The following is a 19,002-nucleotide window of genomic DNA, read 5'->3' on the forward strand; positions in this document are numbered from 1 at the left end:
AAACTTGACACATAACAGTGCATCATTTGCTTAAGAAGATGGACTATAATTATTATAGACAGAGAGTCAGTCATCAGAATTGGACAATATACAAATAGACTGCATACATACAATAGCACTTACATACATACATTATTGACCCCTTTTGTGTGAAACTGCAATTCAATATGGCATAATGTAATAATAAATAATATCAGCAAAGTTGCAAATAAATATAGCTAGAGTACATTCTATAAAAAGCATACTTCAACCTCGTCAGTTGTTCATAATCTTACACTCTTAAATTGCATCATCTTGATATATGTGTCAAATTATGTTGATTTTATGATGTCACGTACTTAAATAAAACCTGTAAGAATAGAATGATCATTGTTACTATAAAATCACTCTGTTAGTCAATAATGAAGATGATTTTGTCATGGCCTGCCCATGTTGCCGCAGCGCCCCCTACGCCAATTCCCCACTCTCTGTTCTATCTGCTCCTCGTGACCTGAGTAGTACTTCATATCCTAGATTTCCCTAGTATCAGCAGAGCTTATGACAACCGGTCACAGTTGACTAATCGCTGCTCCCAACCAGCTCTATTCCTTATCACCCCTATGACCTTCTCACACACACGTCAACAAATACAAATACCTTCCTTTTGCTGCTAATAAACTAGAGCTTCTCTGACTACACTGACTCTGGTCTCTTGATTTGGGGTCACTCTCTGAGCTCATAGATAGAACGGCTGGACAAAGAAGGGACTGGGTGCTCTTGGACTGTGTAACAAACTAAAGAAACTTAACAAAAGTCATATGATATATGTCTCTTCAATGTGTGAAGCTGAACGGATCAGCTGGCGTGGTTGTATGCAGTAAACTGTCAGGGTAAAATATCTTAGGGGAAAATGTTTGAGCACAGAAACTAGCAGCACGACGTGATGAGATGTATTTATTATTTATTTATCTATCTATTTATTTATTTATTAAATAAAAAAATAAAAATAAATAAATAAACCTTTAGGAAATTTACAGCCGTAGAAAAAACAATACCCGTTCCCTTGAGTAATTTTAAGTTTTACTTTTGGTGCAGCCGCACCTCACATTTATAGACCATTAAAAGGAACTATTGGTTTTGACATAAAAGCAGCAGGCGCTCGGGCGTACGCGGTAACCTTCTTGTGCACATCACTCCCTCAATGAGTTATTTGCCTTACATTGACATATGTAGAGTTATCTATATTGTATACGTTAGGAAAATGGAATCTTGCATTTATTAACGCTACTGCCATACTCCATTCATAAAATAGTTTAACTAGGTATTACAAGCTAACCTACCGATTGGCCCAACCGATGGGAAACGTAGCTTGTCTGACGTGAAGTGGACAACTGGCTAATCGAAGACTCCGAACGCATAGAAACAGACTCTTATGTTTACACGGTTTGGGCCGCCCCCTACTGAATTACATGAGAAAAACGAATGATAATACGAGTATTATTTTATAGGACTGTTTATTGTATAAAACGTGCGTTTACGTTTTCTTACACTTATAACTGAATATCTGTTGGCTGTTCACTCCACATGTGTGCGTTGGTTTGGGCTGTCACATGGCACTAGCAGGCCTACATTTAGGCATTATGGAAGCCTAGTATTTAACACGGTCTCTTGATGTGGCTAAGAATATTGACGTATTCAAAAATTCGGAATTACTGAAAAGTCTTATGTTTACATTACACTGTAGTTAGTTACTGAATATCCTGTCCAGCTAAATCTGTGCCTAGAAAACCAAACCACCACTGTTAAATGTAATACCTTTAAAATGTTTTCATTTAGTTTTTGGAATCTTTATTACAGCCATTTACAGTCCAAAGGGCTCTCGCCATGGGTATCAAAGGGCTCAGCTGAAACTTAAACTCAGAAACTTAATTAATGCATAACTATATATTGCGATAATAACAAGCTGCCTGATGAGATTCCTAAATAGTTTAACTAAAAGATCATTTGTCATAGTAAGTTTCATAGTGAACACAAGAATGTGTCCATTATTTCTGGTCTCTTGGCAATTTCCTGTAATTATATAAATACATGGAATTTTTATTTTTTTTTTTTATTGTGACAACAAGGCTAACTGATTTTTACAGAATGTGTAAACTCTATTTACATCTGTTGTGTCTTTATTAAAGCACACACACGCACACAATCATCCCCTTTACATTTTAAGTACAATGCAAAGGACATTACATAAGTGACTTGTGGGAACTAGGGCACAGGCCACCTACTCCTGCACAGAGCTATTGTGCACTGAGTCTATACAACAGGGAGTGGGGGAGGGTTAAGGCATACCCCCAACAGGCTAGGTCACTGTCAGAGAAGTGAGTGTAAGTGAAACAATGAACAACATGGAACATGGCACAAAAAACAGGTTTAACTTGTTAGTAGTACTGCCTTATGATAATAATTAATACCTGGCCTGCATGACATCCTCACATACATGCAAACAACTGTTGCCATTTGGAGCGGACCTACTGGGTGAAATAAATCTGGTGAATTCAGTAGGAATGTTAATAGGGATTTGTGCTCCATCTTCCCAAGATTTTTGATAATGCATTATATTCTTGGCAACCTTGACGTTTTGTAGTGTAAAGTATTTATTTCACTCTAAAACTAAAGACAACATCTTTAGTTTTATTGCATAACTATTGCAGTTTTTGTTGCATAAAAAATGTATCAAAAATAATAATAATAATTAAAAAAAGGTTTTTCTTTTTTCTTGCATTCACAGCCACCAACATTTAAAGCAACTAACTCTACATGAAAAGGGCAATTACATGGAAAACTATGTAATTATACACATTAAATAGACATACTGGTCTGACTTGTACAGATTCCTGCTATAATGATTTATTTGAATCACTTTTTCTGCATTCTGTGATGGAGCAGTGAAGTAATGTTTCACATTTGACTAATTACTATCATTGAATGGTGTCATGTCACAGTTGAATTTTTGTGTTTCATCTCTGTGAGTGTATATCAATACTGAAATGTCCACAGCTTGATGTGAAATCTTAAAGCTACAGGAATTAGGTTGAATATAGTGCAAAGAAAATTATTAAAAAGAAAAAAAAAATAGCAAGCTAGCATGAAAAAAGCCATTTATACAAATAAATAACACAAAACAGAAAATAAGTAGTTTTGCATAGAGATAAAGAATGTTTATGTGCATGAACAAGAAAGAATGAACCATCACATAATACAAAGGTGTAATGTTACAACAGGATGCAAAATGGATGGGACTATGGAGTCTTTGATAATAGGTAGGGAGGGCACCCTTTATGTCCAGAAATCAGTTCAAACCTAAAGAGAGAACCTTTTTTGAGGTCTTCAACATTATAAAAGCCTTTACCTGTCATTTTGACTTGTGTTATGTTGCATTTCTGATGAATAATCCAAATGAACACCAACACTTGAAAACATACATAAGCATAAACAAATGTTATTCAAGTGCAATTTCAAGTTTAAACAAAAGTTTACTTTAAAACAAATACCTAAATATGTAGATATGAGGGTTTTGTAAATGTGCAGGTTTGGAAATCTTGCATCTTGTATGCAGAAATATACAGTGCATTTTGTATGATGCTTTTTAACATGCCAACCAGTTGAGTATCTGAGTGTACAATGTGTTTAAGGTGGCGTCTTTTGCAGACCGAATAAAGAGTGTCTGTGTGTGTAGAACGTGTGTTGGGTGTGGTGAGTGTGACTCAGTTGAATTGGCACGTTCTTTCAGAAACCGCACCCTTCCTCATCCCCCTCCCTTACCTGACATTTTGTCAAACACACACACACACACACACACACACACACACACACACACACACACACACACACACACACACACACGCACACACGCACACTGTCTAGGACAGTATTTCATAAGGCGTGTATAAATGCCAAGCCTTATTCCACCCACAAACAAAAGGGCAACCTGCATGTTTTGGAACATTTTGCATATGTATAGTATACACACACACACACACACACACACACATAGACACACAGACAGACACACAGACAGACAGACAGACAGACACACACACACACACACACACACACACACACACACAAAACTACAAATGCACATTCCTAAAATGTTATACACATCTCTGAATAAGTCTACTAAAATTTAGCAGAATATGGTTAAGGTGTACATTACCAGAAAGGTGATATTTTGTGTGAAGAGAATCTTTGGAAATGTGTAGGCAGAGTTTAGGCTTACAAAATAAGGTGTGTCTAAATGCCAGGTCATTCCCCATCCACAAATAAAAGGGCAATCTGCATGTATTACAAAAACAGAGAAGGGGGAAAGTAAAAGAGAGCTGACATTTTAAAGGGGACGTCTCTGTGTTTAAGCACACCGAGGAAGCTTGAAAGCAAGGCAGTCTGGGATATGGAGTACTTTCTTGAAGTACACTAGCATACTTCAAATATATAAGTAAATTCCTAAACTAAGCCTACTAGGAGAGGGGGGGGGGGGGGAGCAAAACCTTCATAGACGTGTGGTTTTTGGGGTTGGTTTAATGTTCAGTTATAGATTTGTCGTAACTGTTAAGTTGCCGTCCTGAACGTTGACGCCGAGGTAAACTTGGGAGGAGTTTAAAAAATTCAAAGACGGGAAGACCAGATCCATTCGTTCTGAGCGGTGTTATCTCTACAGTGCATAAACGGGCGGACAGGATTTAGTCGAGCTCGAACAGGTTTTGCCGGAGCTGGTTTTCGCCTTAAAGCTGAATACAGGGCGGGGTCTTTTTCAGTAACAGGAATGTAACGCTGCGCGACGTTGGAGAGGGGGAAATGAGTTTTCCGAGGGTTAAATAAAAAACGGTTCAAACGGCGACTACGAATAGCCACCTTATTAAAGACTCAAAGGTAAGACAAAGTAAGGATCTTAATCATCCGCACAAGCTAAAAGTTACTGTTCTTGATGGAATCCCAGTTTATAGTTTACAATGCAGAGACAGCGTAACCAGTATACGGTTTAGGGCACCATGCACTGTAAATAATTTAGAAGTCACTTAGACTTGTTAGTCTCATACAGGTTTTTGCTAAACATTTGCAAGAAAGATACTAGCTATTTCGTAAAAAGCTTTGGGCGTGTTTTCCAAATGAACTAAAAGCATGGTTCATCCTGTCTTGGACAAAGAACAGGTCACACAACGAATAACGTATTCTAAGGGGAGGTAAATCAAAAACGTTCATAATAAAATTCTATACAATGAAAAATATTCTGGCAAACCATTTATTTGACTTTTAGCTTTATAATTTGTATTGCGTGCATCCAATGTTATTCTTTTAAAGTTTTAATACAGGCGATAGAATCGTTTTATAACTCGTTTAAATATTGATTACAGATCTACAATAGACCTTAGATTAATAATCAGTGTCTGAACTGAAAGTATGCTCCTTCCTGGAGTTCAGGTGAAGAACCACACAGTGTATTTAATGTTAAGTCACAGTTAAACCTCTATCAGAATTGCCTGCTCCTGAGAGTGCAGTCATAACTTTTAGGACCAACAACCTATGATTTATTAACAAATGATTAGTTTTTCTTATCAAAACGAATGTTTAAATAACCACTACGAATTATATTTGTGTTTTATATAAACTAGGCCTTAAACACTGTGACATATACTAAGTGACATATACTAATACTAAATAATTCCAGGGCAAAGGTAAGGGGGTCATAGATCAGGGATAGTTTAGAAATAGCAGGCTTTGGTTTAGCTTTAGACAAGGCAAGCGCTAAGATGTCTTTGTATGGCAGACTAAGGTCTTTGAGTAATTTAAAAATGAACATGCTTTCCCCTGACTAAATAAAGATTAAGTCAAACATAGCCAAATATACAGCAGGAAAATATGACAGCTGTAGAAGTTCCAAATGTAACTGCAGAGCTATGGGGTTTATGTGGAACAGGGTAATTTTTTCAATGAATAACCAAAAAGAAAGATGACACAGAAGAGGCTAGTTATATGTATCAAAACTGAGTAAAGATTGTGTACTTACAGTGAACTATAGAGGCTTTTAACTGTCATTATGAAAACAATCTGGACTCAGCTGATACTTAGTTTCACAAATCTTTCAGATCTTTGCTATTATTATATTATTGAAAACTCATGCTAAACTCCATTTCTGCTGTAAAAGTAATGTTGTGTTACTAAATTTAATCTAGTATCGGTTCTCAATGCATTAGATAAAACATTTAACAGAGAACAAGAGTCTAAACCCATAATGGCACATGCCAAAAAAGGAAAAGTAATACCAGGAAAAAGGAAGAGTAGGCTACAGTCAAAGCTGTGTGACAATAACAAATGATATTGGCCTTTTTGTGGCTGTGAAGCACCTTTACATGACACTATTGTTAACATGTTATTCAAATTTACACACACACACACACACACACACACACACACACACACACACACATATATATATATATATATATATATATATATATATATATATATATATATATATATAAATTTTCATTTACAGAGCAGGAAACAAACCTTTCTTGACTGTAGTGATGGATGTGTATATTTCTTCCTAGTCAGTAATCAATAATATTTAACTGCTTCACAAATTTCCTGAGGCAAAGCTTGTTCTTACGGCACAAGGCATCCCAAACATCTGATATTCAGATCTGGTGCTTGATGTGGGTATTCTTTTTTGCATTTTGTATAAAGTGTAATTATGACACAGTTTATGTGATTAGTCTTGGGAAGTGGGTTGGACATGCCCTTGGGAGATAAGCAATAACTTTGGACTCTGTTTCCCAACACCCTGCACTACAAACTATAGCATGTCAAGTCATGAAAACAGCTGAATAATGTGCACATAAATCTTAAAATCAGCTAACATATAGTATCTTGGCAAAAAATTAAGTGGCACCTGTGGTTGTATTGATTATACTAATTGAGCCCTTGCAGCGAAAAACCACACGTGCATATACTGTTTTTCTGCATTCTTCAAAATAAAAATATAAAGCATTATTACAAGTTTTATATTTAAATGTCCACACGAATGAAGTCTATAGAAATCCTATTTAGCATTTTAATGTAAAAGTACAAAATCAAAATTGAAAATAACTTTTTAAAAATTGGTTTACTTAAATGATTTTAGTTAAAGTATTTCTTTTACTAATTTCCATTATTCAGGAATTAGACATATAGACATTCACATCAAATCAATGTTTATTTAATGAAAAATGGTTAAACATGAATAATTCCATTGTTTTGTTTTACAAGGTGGGATTTACATCTCAAATGAGCATGTGTAAAGAAACAATACAAGTTTGCTTAAATACATAATGGGCTTGGCTTTTGAGATATATCTTGTAACGCCATCATCCACTGTGAGGGGGTAAGGAAATTGTAATAACATATAATAAATACTAAATAAGACCTTAAAATATTCTTTATGGCATAGGTGTTTTTTCAGAATAGGATGCCTAGTGAAAAGATCGCCGTTTGCCAATCGGCACAGCTAAGCGTTGAGTTTCTTTTTTCTTGTTGTTTCATTATAGTTAAGTGTATCCTTATTTAGCATTTTTCAGCGAATAGGGTGGCTCTGCCCTGGCACCTCCTACTTGTCATCGTCCTGTTTGGTTCTTTATTCATTTCGCTGACATACATACTCCTGTGTGAGTTTCCTGATTCTTGCAGTTGCTTTGTTTTGGCATTTCTTGTGTATACATATAGATTGATGCATGTTACTTTTATAATTTTCTTCTGCTACCAACACTTTTTCTGTTTTAGCCCCAATAAACGTACCCAGTAATTGTATACAGCCCATTTGGTTAAGTAGATTAAAGTTTATGTTTCATATCATTTCAGTAACTAGATCGATGTATATCAAAAGAAAACAAAAAAGTTGTGTAAATATGCCTGTACGCATTACATTGTATGTATGTATGTATGTATGTACCTACTAAAATACTTATAAGCCTGTTGTATCTACAGCCAGTAGCCCCCCCCCCCCCCAAAATATTAGCAGTATTCTGTTAATTGCCTTAAGTCACCAAACATAGCTGATGATACAGGCTTTGTTAGCATGTCTTATCAGTATAAGGAGAAATTCAAGTAGTGAATAATTTGGTTGTGTAAGTACCAGTACTGGTGTACCCATCACAATCTTTTTCACTATTTGTGGACACACCACCACCATACCTAACACACTAAACAACTACATCATGCACAGGCTTGCAAGGAGACAAATTCTGTAGAGAACATCAGACTATTACAAACTTCAAACATCTTTAAACTGCTCTCTAAATAGATGAAATACCCTACTTTTTAATATGCATGACATACAATTTAAAGTTATCTGTAACTGAAGACTGTCCAATATGAAGAAAGTTAAGATAACTTTCTGTTTTGTAATTTCGTTTAAATTATCCAGAAAAATACTGGATTTATGAAATAGCGCTTTGGTGTTGATAAACTAACACAGCAACTTAACGAGAACTTCCTCTGCTACATTTTCTGCTCTTAAATGAGACCACTTTGTGATCTTAGTTAAGGATGGATTATTTGATACCTAATATTCCTTTGTATTGCTAGGAAAATTGCTTGTTGTGCTTATTCTTTTGTGTTAACATAAAGCAAAGTACAAATGCTTAAGCCACTCTCCTCCTTGGATCACACTTCTAGTTTCTCCATTTTTGCCCCTTGATCACCATCCTGCTCTTACCCACAATGAGTCACTCAAAACCCTCAGACTGTTTCCATGGTGATAAATACAGCACAAACAAACATAGACAAGCTTCCTCCAACATACTGGAGCTTTGACCTTGGTAAGATATCATCAGCAAGAAAATCACACAACCAACAACAGTTCATATATAATCTTTATCTGGGGCCACATGAATATAATACCATAGCTGAAAGGAAGTTTTTCATGTTTGGGTTAGTTTAAAATGGATATCTGCAGATAGAAACTTAATAAAATACATTTTGACTGGTATCTTTGAATTGTGTTTTTTTCCCCCTCTTCAGATCGTGCCCCCTACTCCATCATGGCCCATCGCTCCCAGTGTTCTGATGTGGGAAACAACCCTCTGGATCCTAATTATTTGCCACCGCATTATTGTGAAGAGTACAGACTGGCTATAGATGCTCTGGTGGAATGTGACATTGAGGGATACTATAGCTTTCTGCAAAATGCTAATGTAGTTGACTTCCTGTCAAGGTCCGAGATTGAGCACATTAAAAGTACTGTGAAGTTGCCACAAAGTACTGCATCAATACCAGAGCTGCCTTACTGTGATGTGGATCAAGATGGCTCGTCAGATACTTACTGGCCCCTGCACTCTGACTTGGATGCACCAGGTTTGGATCTAGGTTGGCCAATGCCACAGCACAGTTTTGTAGGGCCTACTGAGGTCACAACATTAGTAAACCCCTCAGATCCTGAAATGCCCAGCATCAAGGAGCAGGCCCGACGGCTCATTAAAAATGCACAGCAGGTTGGTACTTTAGAAAACATAAATTATTTTTCACAAAATGAAAAGGAAAAGCACAAAATACACAATATTAATACAGATACAGTCATAACCAAGGTGTAGGCTTGTTCTAAAAATGATTGTTTATTGTGCATGCTCAACTAAACTGGTTTAAGTGACAGGCCCCTAAGCATCTTAATGTAAATGATGTAGAACTGAGCTAATATTATAACATCTACTTGAATTCTGATCATTTCTGCCCAATAGGTCATTGCAGTGGTAATGGATATGTTTACAGATGTTGATATATTTGCTGATCTGCTTGATGCTGCTACACGTCATGTGCCTGTGTATATTCTCCTGGATGAACAAAATGCCCATCACTTTACTGCCATGGTGACCAGCTGCAAAGTTAACCTGGATGTGATACATGTAAGACTTCTTTTTAATTAAGTAATGAGATTTCAATGAAATGCTGGAATATTCCTGTAAATTATAATTTGTTACGGTAATCTTGTGCAGAATGTCTATCTTAGATGATGTGCATGATATACATTATCTTATACTGATGCGTCTATTTAAATGTGTTACAGATGATGCGGGTGAGGACTGTGGCTGGCATCACATATTTTTGTCGCACAGGAAAGTCATTTAAAGGACAGGTGATGGACCGCTTCCTTCTAGCTGACTGTAGGGCAGTGCTCAGTGGAAACTATAGGTGAGATTAGGGCTCTACACCTAAAATGAGTATTGCTTATTACATGAGTAAAATATTCAAACAGGAACCCTGCAATCCAATATTATTCTGCACTCAAATTGTCACTGTTGTAATTGGTAATTTTTCTTTGTTCTTCAGTTTCATGTGGTCTTTTGAGAAAATACACCGCTGCATGGCCCATCTGTTTCTTGGGGAACTTGTGGCCTCTTTTGATGAAGAATTCCGTATTCTCTTTGCTCAGTCACAGCCACTTGTTGTTGAAAATGCCTTGGTACCTATGCCACCTGACAACATGAGTAATTACTTAAGTAATCAGTTTGGAATAAAAAGGACCCAGTCACTAAGGAACCCCCGTGGATATCTTCGCCATTCTGAGCTCTCCACATACCCCTTTGGAGACCGCACTGACACTGCACTACCTTTCCGTAGGGATGACCCATTTCGCCACACTATGGAGCCTGGTGGGACTGGTTTGTCTTTGCAAGTGAACAAATTCAGAATGCAACAGTCTTTCTTGGAGCAGGGTCGGTCAATGGTTTCTTCACGTCAGCTAGAGATGAATGCCTATAAAAGGCACAGCTATGCTGAAGGCACCCATGAGAGCTACTCCTCTTCTCGACAGTACATGAAACATCGTGTCATGAACAACTTGGAGGAGATGGAATCAAATTACCGGAGAGAACAATATTTTTACCAAGGTGAAGGACAAGGACCAGAAATGGGACGTTACGACCCCCTTCGGAGCTATGGTCTTCACCAACTAGACCAATCTTCTGACCCTGTGTATCCACCTGAACTTGAAGCACCAGGATGCCACAATGTCTTATCCTCAGAAGATCTCAGCCATGATCCAGGAAACAAGCATCACCAAGGTGGCCTTCACTATGGACCACAAACCCAGAAAAGGCCCACTGTAGGCCAAGCATATGCTTGTCAGAGCTCACCTACTCAACTTCATCCACCAGACCATAAGATGATGTTTCCCTCTGGAGAGCAGGGGAGACAATCCCAAGACTCTAGTGTGAAACAGGGATTAAGAAGCTGGAGAATCAATTCTTACCTTAGCACTTGTGAAGATACTGGAGAAGAGGGCATGCAACAGCCTATGGGTGCAGATGCCTTTGAAGAACCACAACAACAATCTGAACTGAAACCATTCTACCCAGAAGCACCAGTGGGTCGCTTCAACAGCAAAGAGCTACCCAATATTCAAAGTACACCTAAACTTGATATACGGCCTCGCTTTGGTAAACCTGTTTTACCAGAGAAGCAGCAAGAAAAAGATGTAAACACTGAACAGGCTTCTACAGGAACAGATTTACAAATCAAACCAACTACTTCAGCTACATCACAGACACCAGAAGGAACAGACAGTGAAAGAGAGACCGATTCAAAAGAAACAAAGGAGTTCAGCAGCAAGCATGAACCATTCCGGAGCCGTATTAACCCAATGCTGCAAAGGAGCTCACGACTTCGTTCATCTCTCATCTTTAGCTCATCTCAGCTAGAGCAACACAGCTCCATGCTTAATCCTGGGGGGAAGCTACAACAGGATGAGGAAAACAACTCAATTAGAACCTCTTCCATTGTAGCAGAGATTTTGGAAAAGAGAAGGTCACTCTCTAGGGAGCCTTTTGATTGGAGTAAACATAAAAGCTCAGATGAAAAAGACAATAAGGGTTTGATTTCAACAGATATAACTTCTAAAGTACAGGAGATCTTTGCAAGGGACACTAAAGACAATTCTACCAAAGATAATAAGGAGGAACCCAAGCCTTCTGTGTCTGAGGATCGAGACATTACAGTGCAAACAAAACCTGTAATTCCAACACTCATAACCCCCGCCCTAAATATGAATGATCCAGCAAGCCGACTTCAGTATTTTAAAGAACTGTCGGCAAAGAGAAAGGACCCAAAAATAGGAACAGAGTCTCTTATCAAAAGTCAGGAGCCACCCTCAAAAAAGCCTGACCTACCCAATATTCCACAAAGTCCTGTTAACACAGTTTCAGTTGTTCCAGCTGTTCCCCCTGCAGAACCAACCCCAGCATCAACAATGCAAACAGATCTTGCTAAAAAGCCCCCAGTAGTCACAACAAAGTTTCAATCTTCTGGTCTTAGTTCAGACAAAACACATAGGGATAACTCAGTGCTAAAGGAGGAGTCCACAGAAACAGCAAAAAAAGAGCCATCTAAGGAATCAAAGTCACTAAAGCCCATTCCTTCACCCAAGTTCTTCAAAAGAGATCACCTGAAACCTTTCAAAAGTTCTCACTCACGTCATACATCATGTGGTGAAGACATTCTTACAGATGCAACAGATGCCGAAAAAAGTGAACTTAAGAAGTCTCGAAGCCTTAGCATATCAACCATGCCACACACAGAGTCCAAGGCAAATCTTAGCTTGAGTCGACATGGCTCCAACAGCTCCCTCAACCTTATGAGCTCAGAGAGCAAGGACACAAAGCCTCTTGATTTCTTTAAGAAGCATACTCAGAGACTTAAGGGTATGCTTGGGACAAAGGGTGAGAAAAAGAATGCAAATCCTGTAGAAGACAAGCAAATGAAAACTGTTCCAGAGAATGTAGAAGAGTCTTCTTCCATTGGGAAAGAAACCCAACCTGAATTAACATCAGCATCTGAAAATCCTAAATCCACAAATAAATCCAATCAGGCTCGCTATCAGTCCTCTACCTCCACTGCCCTATTCAGTAGCAACCTCAGGGATGATACTAAGGTAATCCTTGAGCAAATTTCTGCAAACAGTCAAAAGAATCGACAAGAACTGACCAAACCATCTGAAGAGACAGAAATCTGTGAAAGGGAACATGGAGTTAATGTTTCAAACTTGGATCACCAGGCAACCTCACGATACCAAAGCCGAAACAGGTTTGGTAGACCTCCAGTCAATCCTCAGGAGCGAGACACTCTGCTGAAGAGAATAGAGAGTATGCGCAAGGAGAAGAAAGTCTACAGTCGCTTTGAGGTACTCTGTCATAGTCAATATGAGTGCTGCTGGGAACAGGACAGTGAGGAGAATGTAGTAAAGGCAAACCAAAGCACAGGCTCCTTAGAACAAGGACAGAGTGTGTTCACAGATCAACACTTCACTTTAAGAATATGACAAACAAATAAATAGGTTTTTTAAAAAATAGCAGCTGTGTAAAAATGGTTTGGTGAAATTTTTACATGTTCATATTTATTGAACTTTTTAAAGTTTATAGAAGAACCTCTAAACCAGTCTTCTGCTATTAGCAACAAAGAGGTTTATAGTATTCAGAATTCTTAACCTTTATCATCCAGCATCGTAGTGAACCTTGTAATTTATGGAAATGAGCTGATGGCTGATGTAAAATCAATAAGATCATGTTCCACTCACATGTCTGTCCTTCTACCTCTCAACAGATGGGGAATAACCTTGGATAACAAAACATGGTGGAGGGGGCATAAAGTCTGCGAAAAAAGACCTTAGAAAATTCGAAAAAGTGCCAGTCACTGATGGGGAAAAAAAGACATAGAACCTTCAAAAAAAAAGAGCATGGAAACAGCATAACCTCAAATATGAGGTGGTTCACTGAAGCGGGAGGAATATCCCTCAGACTGTGCCAATCTGAGCCTACAGTCTCATGTTGCCCTTTTACAGCAGTAGTGCACACTTCCTTATAAAAGAAATCAAATGTTATCCCTGCTGAAAAAAACAACAAACAACAAAACAAGGCCAAACAAGTGTCGGATATTTTAAGTTTCTATACTTTCTACCTGGACCAACGTTTCTTAGTGATATGTATTTAGATGTAATGTAAGGGCTATTTTTTTTAATGAATGATCAATATTGCCCATTTTTAAGTGTGGTACAGCAGGCTAACATGCCTAGACAGAAGGTTATAGCATGGTATGCAAAAAAAACCAAAAACATTTTCTAATATGCATCATGCAAGTGCCACACCTGTGAGCTTAGCTGTGCCAGTGGAACACAGACATTAAAAAGACCAAGCAAAGTTGGTTAGGACAAACCTCAGTTTGAGGAAAACAAGGCAATTTTAGAATGTAGAAGTGAATGGCATTAGAGGTAAAAGAGACTGGGGATGTGAGTGGAAAATTTCAAAGCAGGACATTGATAGCAAGAGAGACTGGAAAATGTGTAGGAAAAGAGTTGTTTATGGTTTGTTTTTATTAAACTCACAATTAAGATGCAACCAAGAACTGATTTGCAGCATACAATTTTGCAAAACACATTTTCAGCATTTTTGCAGATAAACTGAAGTATTTATGAGCTTCAGTGCTCTTCTTAAGTATAGGAACAATATACTATTTTTTTAATATATATTCAACCTCCATTGATTTATGATAAACACAATATGATTTTTCATATTTGGGTCTTTCTGAATATGTTTTTATCATTGTTATTATATGTCTGCTTGAATACTTATGGAGAGCACTTATGAATATAAAAGTAGAAACTGACATTTTTTAATTAACCAGGCAATTACAAAATAATAGATGGTTAGTTAATAATTACTATCTCAGGGCTGGGCTTGGGCTCTGTTATATCAAAGCAAAGTTATTATGGTACCAGACTGACTGGTAGTACTGAAGACCAAAGAACTCCCAAAGCATTCAACCAGGTGCATGCTGTAATAGACTAGATTTTTGCTAAAGTATATCAAATTTCCCTGGTGATTATTTGTTGGTTAATGATGAGGAAAGCGACTTTTGTCATCTTGATATATTCGGTGTGAGAAATTCAGTCAAGCATTTTGTACATTTTGTATAATGTCAACAAATAAAGAAATTCTGAACTGATAATCTTTTACTTTTGATTTACTTAACATCAAGTTTTAGAAGTACAATTTTTTGCAATTTTTTTTAAAAGATGTGTATTTCTGTTCAGTCACATTAAACTCGCTCAGGAATACAAGATATGTAAAAAGATTCATCATATATCAGTGGTTCACCAACTAGAGGCATTTCTGTATCTTGGAAATTACTCAGTTGCTCCTGCAAATGTGCTAGCTGCTGTAACTTTTGGTGCTCTATACACACACACACACACACACACACACACAGACAGAGAGCAAGCGAGCAAGTGCATGATCCATAAACTAGAAGGCAAGAACATTTTTATCTTGTAATCTTACCAGATTACCTAGGATTACATACCAGCTTTCAGTAACTGCTCTGTGTTATATTCAGAAGATTGTACCTCAGCAGGGAGCCTTTCTGGAGCCTAATGGAGATGAGCAAACACAGACTAGAAAAAGGTTAAATAAATCATGGATCACAAGGACTGAAAGCTTCTGCTAAATATCCTTTATACAATTTAAAGGGCACTTACAAACACAGTGCAGAGGTTCTTGTGCTGTCCCATTAGCTGCTGCAGCTGATTCTCAAACTTCATCCTACGGTATTTTTAATCATACTCTGTTATTTGCAGCTAGAGTCCCTTTAGAGCACGAGTACCATTAATTTTATGAAGTGTACTACTACTAATACTTTAGAATTATTGCACTTTGCCTTTAAAATAAGACAATCTTGGAATACTTAAGAGTATACTGAATACTCAAGATTCCTGGTTGATTACACTTGATTAACTGGTTAATTAACTTTATCCATATCATATTATATAATGTTTTTTTCTCACAGGAAAAAATGTATACAATATAATGAGAGTAATACCGAATTTTCCTATGTTTCAGTTTGGTTTCCTGGATCTGATAGCTGTACTGCTGTACAAGTTCTTCTTTCTGTTGCTTCAGTTCAAACTGCCTGTGTGGACACAGCTTAGATATTAGCACAACAAAACACATGAAACATTATGGAATGTGCTTTACTGGCCCTCCCTAGTCCTCAAGAACAATCAAAGTGTAGATGTGTTAACATTATTATGTCAGTCTGACAGCTGGTGTCCAAGTAATATCTCAAACACATTCAGCAGTAGATGTAACCTGCAATTAGCAAATAAATAGGATAAATATGATCCTAAGTTGTGAAAATATTGGTAACACTGATTCATTGTGGCTAACCATTTGTACTGTGAGTATAATGGACTAGATACCCTAAACTAGCAGTCTAGTTGAGCTCTTCCAGATAATCTAATAATTGTTCTGTTCCACCTTTTAGCATGTCAGACACAGTGAAATGGAACTTTCACCAGTTTCATCTTACTTCTTACTTTAAACAAATGTTTCTCAACCCAGCTGTCTGTGCCCCCAGCTAATACACATTTTTGCTCTGTCCTAGCTCGCAACACATACGAAGCAATCAATCAGGAACTCTAAATTTGCAGTAGTTATGCTAAGAGCCAAGAAACAGCCAAAATGATGGCTGCAAAAACAGAAACATTAGTCTAATCCAAGGCTTTTTAGGCCAGAGATTTAAAGTTTTTCTAAACACTGATGCTGCAAGTTTACTATATGATACACTTGTTAGAAAAAATGCCTTCAAGAACTAGGCTGAGCTGATAAAACAAGCTGCATCATATAACTGGGACAAGAGTTAGATTTAGAGCAATATTACATACATCTGCAGCTGGGAGTCAATGGGAGTGCAACAGAGAGCAACCATGATCTCACTGAGTGGACAGCATAGTGCTTCTTTACCTGTCGATTTATAATGAGTTAACACTCTCCACCTATTGTGTTCTGCTAGTGTAAACAACGGCTTGAAAAGAAAAGAAAATAGAATAAAAAAATTTAAATAAGAAAAAAAAGTGATCTGGGGACCATTAGAGTTTTAAGAGCCAGCAATGAACATATCCGTGAAAGACAATATGCCTGAACCAGGCAATGTATTTTATTACACGGAAAAAAAAACCCCTATATATATATATATATATATATATATATATATATATATATATATATATATATATATATATATATATATATATATATATGTGTGTGTGTGTGTGTGTGTGTGTGTGTGTGTGTGTGTGTGTGTGTGTGTGTGTGTGTAAAACAAACAAACAACATACAAACAAACAACTAAATAAAAGGCAGCCTTCAAGCAACCTGGTTTAAAGCATAAACATAATACAGCTGGCAAAGCTAAATTCATATTTATAGTACTGTATGTATATGCAATATGAATACGTATACTTACCTTTGTGATTCTTGTTCAAGATCTTCACATTTTATCTGCAGAGACCTACATGACTCTATTATATCATATGAATATGCAAATGAAATACATTATACATAGTGGACATAAAAAACACAAGAGGAATGTAAGTTTTAATTCATAGTGTAATGGCATTACAGGATTACTTAAACATAAAAACGTCACCACAATCAAGTTCTATTCCAATATGCATTAGACAACTATATGCAGTTACTCTAGACTGGGCTGAGAGATATTTTGTCATCAAAGGTGTTTAGATCTGATCCAAGTAGTTCACTGCACCTTCTTTTTCATTCAAAGTTCCCCGTAACTTTAAAACCTCAGCAGCCACTATAGAAACAGAATACGGAATAAAATGGTAATTTTGTCTTTGATCAGATTTAAAAATTATTTGTACATATGGGTAATGCATTGAATAACAAGCAAGTTAATTCTCACACCACTAATCTAAATGTTATTTATAATCTATATGTTATTTACTTACAGACATCCTCTTCATCCTGCAAAGTACTTCTCAGTGAAATGGCCTCTCTTATATCTTCTTCAAGAACTTCCTTGGCTACCAATGAAACATTCAAAAGGAGCATGGATTTATGACTGGTACCTAGAAAAAGGCATTTTAGACCCTATGTGCAGTATTGAGGTGATTCTAATTTTTAATATAGAAATCAGATTACCTTTTCCCCAAACCATTAAATGCTTAGTACATACAGCATGACATATCTAGCTACGTGTGTAGTATAGGCAAGCTGACCTTGCTGCAACTTTCTGAGCTTGTTCAACAAATCCTCTATTTTCGGTTCTTTCTCACTAACTGTAAGCGCAAAATAAATGATTAGCATTACGTACAATTTAACAGAGTACAGTAGGTTAAATAGCTAACCTAACTAACTAATTAGCCACTCCACTAATCATACTAAAACAAAACTCTAAAGACTTTAATCACTCAAATACAAGGATAACCTACCTAGCTAGCTAATTGGCTGGCTAGCTAGATGTTATTTCATATGACCAAACTTACTTGGAGACTGTGGTAACTCAAGTACATCTCCAATACTGAAGGATGACTCTAATAACAGAGGTCAAAGATTAGCTAGGGACACGGGACTTAAAACAATCAATACACTAATCTGCCGAATATTACCTACTTACCTACTAACCGAATATTCATCTAACCTAATTAGCTGTAACCAGCCAGCTAAGGACTTAGGTTAACTAGGCTATGGTTTTAACATTTTTGCCTAGCTATGTCATATATCAAAATGTTGCCTAAACTTACCAACTGTTATGTTCATTTCCTCTTATGGTCCAAATACATGCAGTTAATTTATGTATGAATGAAAAAGTAAAATACTCAATCTTAATATGTTGTGTGGGTCTTATTATTTGTGATGTTGGCTCGCTAGCTAGTGTTAGGTAGCTAACGGTTTTCTCACGCGCACATCAAGAGCGCCAAAGAGGATTCCCAAAACCTCTGATTAGCAAGAGGAATAACCAATTTATTTTTTATTAAGTAGATTCCATGGGGTTCCATGTCCCAGTAATGTACATCATTTCTTTTTCTTTGAGTTTACTAATTTTATTGCTGCCACAGCAACAACTGGCAATGGAAACGGATGTCATTAATGCAATGTCCATTAATGCAATGTCCAGTATTAAAATGCCGGCAACGTATGTATGTATAATATT

At 37.0% G+C, this 19,002-nt stretch overlaps 2 protein-coding genes across 3 annotated transcripts; one reads left to right on the top strand and one right to left on the bottom strand.

The window, feature by feature from the left end:
* Positions 1-4,610: 4,610 nt before the first annotated feature.
* fam83hb (family with sequence similarity 83 member Hb) lies at positions 4,611-15,000 on the top strand. Of its 2 annotated transcripts, none has more exons than XM_027011690.2 (6): positions 4,611-4,915; positions 9,031-9,500; positions 9,744-9,908; positions 10,070-10,194; positions 10,333-13,180; positions 13,600-15,000. In XM_027011690.2, the coding sequence occupies exons 2-6, from the start codon at positions 9,051-9,053 to the stop codon at positions 13,618-13,620; spliced, it is 3,609 nt and encodes a 1,202-aa protein (XP_026867491.2). In that variant the 5' UTR covers positions 4,611-4,915; positions 9,031-9,050; the 3' UTR covers positions 13,621-15,000. The 2 variants fall into 2 exon arrangements, with proteins under 2 accessions (XP_026867491.2, XP_026867490.2); XM_027011689.2 differs by having other exon boundaries at positions 4,611-4,905.
* A 90-nt stretch (positions 15,001-15,090) lies between these two features.
* Positions 15,091-18,608, bottom strand: si:ch211-199g17.9 (SYCE1 domain-containing protein). The gene is made up of 9 exons (XM_035529468.1): positions 18,593-18,608; positions 18,068-18,127; positions 17,798-17,872; positions 17,596-17,643; positions 17,296-17,350; positions 15,871-15,960; positions 15,530-15,593; positions 15,355-15,421; positions 15,091-15,227 (listed from the first exon to the last, which is right to left on the bottom strand). The coding sequence occupies exons 1-9, from the start codon at positions 18,606-18,608 to the stop codon at positions 15,091-15,093; spliced, it is 612 nt and encodes a 203-aa protein (XP_035385361.1).
* Between the last annotated feature and the right edge of the window lie 394 nt (positions 18,609-19,002).

Source organism: Electrophorus electricus, chromosome 8 (assembly GCF_013358815.1).
Source record: "Electrophorus electricus isolate fEleEle1 chromosome 8, fEleEle1.pri, whole genome shotgun sequence".
NCBI lineage: Eukaryota > Metazoa > Chordata > Actinopteri > Gymnotiformes > Gymnotidae > Electrophorus > Electrophorus electricus.